Here is a 4,218-nt window from a genome sequence, read left to right as displayed (position 1 = left end):
GGGGTGGGGGCTGGGGAGGGGGAACGCAGCCTGGCTGGCAGAGAGATGCATGGGAACATTTTTTGGAACCGGCTCTGTGTTGTTTAAAGGAAGGAGAGTGAGCACCGAGACACCGGAGAGTTTGAACCGTGAGAACCGGGGGTTAACGGGAAACAGCAGGGCCTGTTTGATTAAACATTAAATTAAAATGGCCACACTCGACACTCTGTGTGGAGTTATTACATCGCGGGAGAAAAAGCATCCCGACTGGTCCCGCGCGCCTGGCTCCTTTCAAGAGGCCTCACCTTCAATTTAGACCTAATTGAACATTTAGGCTGATGAGCCGGCTCCTGTGATTTGGAGAAGAGCAGAGCAGAGGACGCGTCCAAAAAAAGAAAGAAAGAAAAATACCACAACTTGTTAAAACCAAACAGCAAGAGGAAATGTTACAGCATGAAAAGAGGCCTGAGCTCATCATATCAGACTGCTGTAGATACTCTGAAATATCCAGACATGCTGCTGTCACAGTCAAGTGTCATTAGAAATTGAAAATCCACCAATGACAGAAAATTCTCCCGTCAGTGTGAACAAATCTAAAATAAGCGAATGGGGTAATAAATGTGTTTATAGATATTAGCGCTGTGTGATTATTCCCTCTGCCAGTCAAAAGCAGGCCCATAATACTAATAACGACACTGCTAATAATAGATACTGCATTTTTAAAATTAATTAAAATGAATATAGATTTTTTTTTTTATGTAAACCGGGTTTCAACAGTAATTCTGCTTTCTTACTGATAATAGAAGAGGAGAAATGACAGTCTATACCTGGGGATGTTGGGCATTTTGATGGAAAAATCTTCCCCCTTTTTAGGAAACAGGCAACAAACTTTGGCTTGATGGGGCCATCCGCAGGCACTAGAAAATAGAAACGTGGTTAACCACGACGCACAAGCTGAATGATTTGATCAGTAAAGTTTAAAGGGACAAATTCCCCTAAAAGTATATTTTTTAAAATCAGTTGAACTCTGATACTTTGCATTCATAAAAAAAAAATGTTAAGAGTCAGTGTTGAATTTAAGAATGGACACAACTGCAGAAAGACAGATGACAACTCAACATGTGATGACTGCCTGCACACACAGAATGACTTGAGAGAAATAAAATCAAAACTCATACAATTTCAAGTATCCAAATTTCCAAAATTTATTCATTTCAAACTGCATATTGAAAAAAAATATACTCAGCTGAAACTGTAACTGTTATAAGGATGGTATTAGTTCCGGTATATATATACATGGAGTGGTTGGCTTCTGCGTACAGGCCACAATTTTTAAAATACAACTACGGGAATGAATTTTGAAATAAAAACTTAAAATATCACAGTAAATATACAGAAATTGTACAAATCAATTAGAAAATAAAGAGCACAAGCGTCATACCTCTAACAGATGAAAAGTGGGAGACGGAAATATAAATTAACAACCTAGATTTTAAGCTGTATGAGAGAAAAAGTGTCTTATCTTTTTTTAAGAAATTAAAATGTTTAGTAACATTGACCTTAAATGAAAAAAAAAAAAAAAACAGTATTACCTGCTTCGTTTTATGTCCCTTTTCTTTCCAATGTTTGCAGTAATAAAGGAGCATAACTGATCGCTCCCATATAATTCCAGTTCTGCCATTTTTCACCTTTAATATTTTTTGCAGAACTGGCGTTGCTTTATATAAAAAAAAAAAAGAAAAGAAAAATGCAACCTCTTGCAGTTTAACAAACAATTTCATCTGATTGTAATGTTTCTTTGATAAATACTGTACAAAAGGTGATTGCAATAATAAAACATTTGATTGCGACTCCCACTTTCTAGTCTTCCAAACTTCATCCACCAGTGAAGAGGGGGATCTCCTACCGTTTCCTCTAGAGCTTCCTTAGAATAAAATGAAAGAAAAAAAGAGTCGTGTGTCCTTTTCCTGGAGACTTCTATACAACTTTTCCCACCCCGAAATTTTTCTGTACAAAAATAGTCCAACGTTAAGTAGTCCACAGTTTCTCTTATAAAAGTTCTTTTTTCTCTCTCTCTGCTTGGTGTCTCTTACATGTGTGTTAACGGCAGCGTGCCGTTGATCGTCGTCCCGGGCACGGTGCTCTGGTAGTGCCCGGACATGTGTAGCCTGGTCTGGGCGGTCTGCTCGCTCACCTCCGCCCCGGGCAGGTACATGCTGATCATGTCCCTCAGGTCTCCGCTTTGGCAGCCCGGGGCGGCCCGGTGGGACGACGAGGTGACGACGGGCGGGCTGGAGCTGCTGGACTCGGACTTCACCACGGAGGAGGGCCCCATGGAGCCCAGGGCGGTCATCCCCGGCGTGGTTTGCTGGGAATAGGACATGGAGTATGTCGGGGAGCCGTTCATGTAACTCTGGGAGCTGGTCATAGTGTTGTACTGCAGGGCGCTCATGTCGTAGCGGTGCATGGACTGCATCTGGCTCGGGTTGTGCGCGTTCAGCCCAGGGTGCTGGTAGCTCAGCTGGTCCTGCATCATGCCGTAGCCCCCGTTGGTCCAGCCGTTCATGTGCGCCGCATAGCTGTCCATCCGCTGGTTCACCCCACCGCCCAGCCCGGCGCCCACCCCTACACCGACCCCAGTTCCCATCCCGTTTCCTCCCGGAGCCAGCAGCCCGCCGGGCAAGGTGTACTTGTCCTTCTTCATCAGGGTCTTGGTTTTCCGCCGGGGCCGGTATTTGTAATCCGGATGCTCCTTCATGTGCAGGGCCCGCAGCCTCTTGGCTTCGTCGATGAAAGGTCTCTTCTCGCTCTCCGACAGAAGTTTCCACTCCGCGCCCAGCCTCTTGCTTATCTCCGAGTTGTGCATTTTGGGATTCTCTTGGGCCATCTTCCTCCTCTGGCCTCGGGACCACACCATGAACGCGTTCATGGGTCTCTTTACCCGCTCCGGACTGTTTTTCTGGTTGGTGCCAGTGCCGGACGTGTTGGTGTTGCCCGTGCCCCCCGTGTTGGTCTGGGGAGCTGGGGGCTTCAGTTCAGTCTCCATCATGTTATACATCAGGAACAGCTTTTCAGTTGGAGCTCCCGAGCAGAGGAAAAAAAAAACACAGAGACAAACTCCACAAGCCAGAGGCAGGACAGTGAGGAGCGCAGGGCTGCTGCGAAAAGTTACCTGTCGATTTTTCTCTGCAACTTTTTCTCTGGACCAAAAAAAAAAAACAACAAGCACCAAGCCGCGTCTCCACACACTCTCACTCTCTCTCTCTCTCCCTCTCAGTGAGTGTGTGTCAGAGTGTGTGTGTGAGTGTGAGACAGAGAGCCTTCTCCCAATAGGTCCCTGCTATGTTGTTTCCACAAAACTTCTCCCGTCGCTTCTCCGAAAAAGCATTAACAAACTGTACTTTTTCGCCTCTGTCCGTCTGAGCCTTGACAACTCCAGATAGTTTTTGAACAAGTTAATAGACAACCATTCATGTGACGGGGCTGTCAGCGAATAAATGGCTTCGACCTGGCCAATCAGAGCCGGCCTGCTCCCCTGACACACCAATGGGAGACCTTAATTAGCATAAAGGGGCGGGGTCTGCCCTGCCCCGAGACACACACGCATAAACGCACAACCTGCCCATATGAGCCAATGCAAAGTACATATTTACTATTTCCAGGCTTATGGAGACATTTCTCTGGGAACATATGCATGGTGGCACTTAATGAACATTTTCTAGCATCAAACAGAGGAGGAAGGGGGGGGGTTCAAAAGCTTGCCGGCTTTTACATTAGTTTATGTTGTCTTGCAAACTTTATGCTTAAACTAGGAAAAAAAGTTATCCAATAAATACAAAAAAATATACCAAAGAATTTCTCAGAAGTGAGTCAATTCATTCATGTTTGGCTCAGTCTTTTTTTTAAATTATGGAGCCTGAATTCTAGCACAAAAAAATAAATATCCACATTAAAAAAATCAAATCAAATAAAAGTTAAATAAGTGTTTCAAAATAAGTTTAATAAATAACACTATACTCAAATGATGACATTAATGGTGTCAGTCTTATTCTGAAGGTGAAAACAGCCTCGTTCTGACTTGAAGTCACGGCCCACGACGCTTCTGTTGTTCAAAATCAAAAAGTCACTAATTCCTCCACTTACGGCCCCAATAACATAACAACACTTAAATAAACTTTGTTAGTTAACTGAAAGCATTGAATGGCGGTGGTGTGTGTGTAAATGCGTGTGTGTGTGTGT

General features: G+C 44.1%; 1 protein-coding gene and 1 long non-coding RNA gene across 5 annotated transcripts in view; both read right to left on the bottom strand.

The window, feature by feature from the left end:
* Positions 1–4,218, bottom strand: part of LOC111671764 (uncharacterized) — a 161,350-nt gene that overhangs the window by 41,549 nt on the left and 115,583 nt on the right. The gene's annotated exons all lie outside the window — the stretch shown is intronic.
* On the bottom strand, positions 1,974–3,592 carry sox2 (SRY-box transcription factor 2). Its single transcript, XM_023428958.2, has one exon. The coding sequence runs from the start codon at positions 3,035–3,037 to the stop codon at positions 2,069–2,071; it is 969 nt and encodes a 322-aa protein (XP_023284726.1). The 5' UTR covers positions 3,038–3,592; the 3' UTR covers positions 1,974–2,068.

The sequence above is a fragment of the Seriola lalandi genome, unplaced genomic scaffold (assembly GCF_002814215.2).
Source record: "Seriola lalandi dorsalis isolate HSWRI2012SDOR001 ecotype SW California unplaced genomic scaffold, Sedor1 jcf7180002054885, whole genome shotgun sequence".
Lineage (NCBI taxonomy): Eukaryota > Metazoa > Chordata > Actinopteri > Carangiformes > Carangidae > Seriola > Seriola lalandi.
The sequence above is the reverse complement of the archived record's forward strand: the minus strand, read 5'-3'. Positions and strand labels throughout refer to the sequence as shown.

What these genes read in the sequence shown, in the direction of transcription:
- sox2 (XM_023428958.2), bottom strand. Translation starts at nt 3,037, where the DNA reads ATGTATAACATGATGGAGACTGAACTGAAGCCCCCAGCTCCCCAGACC.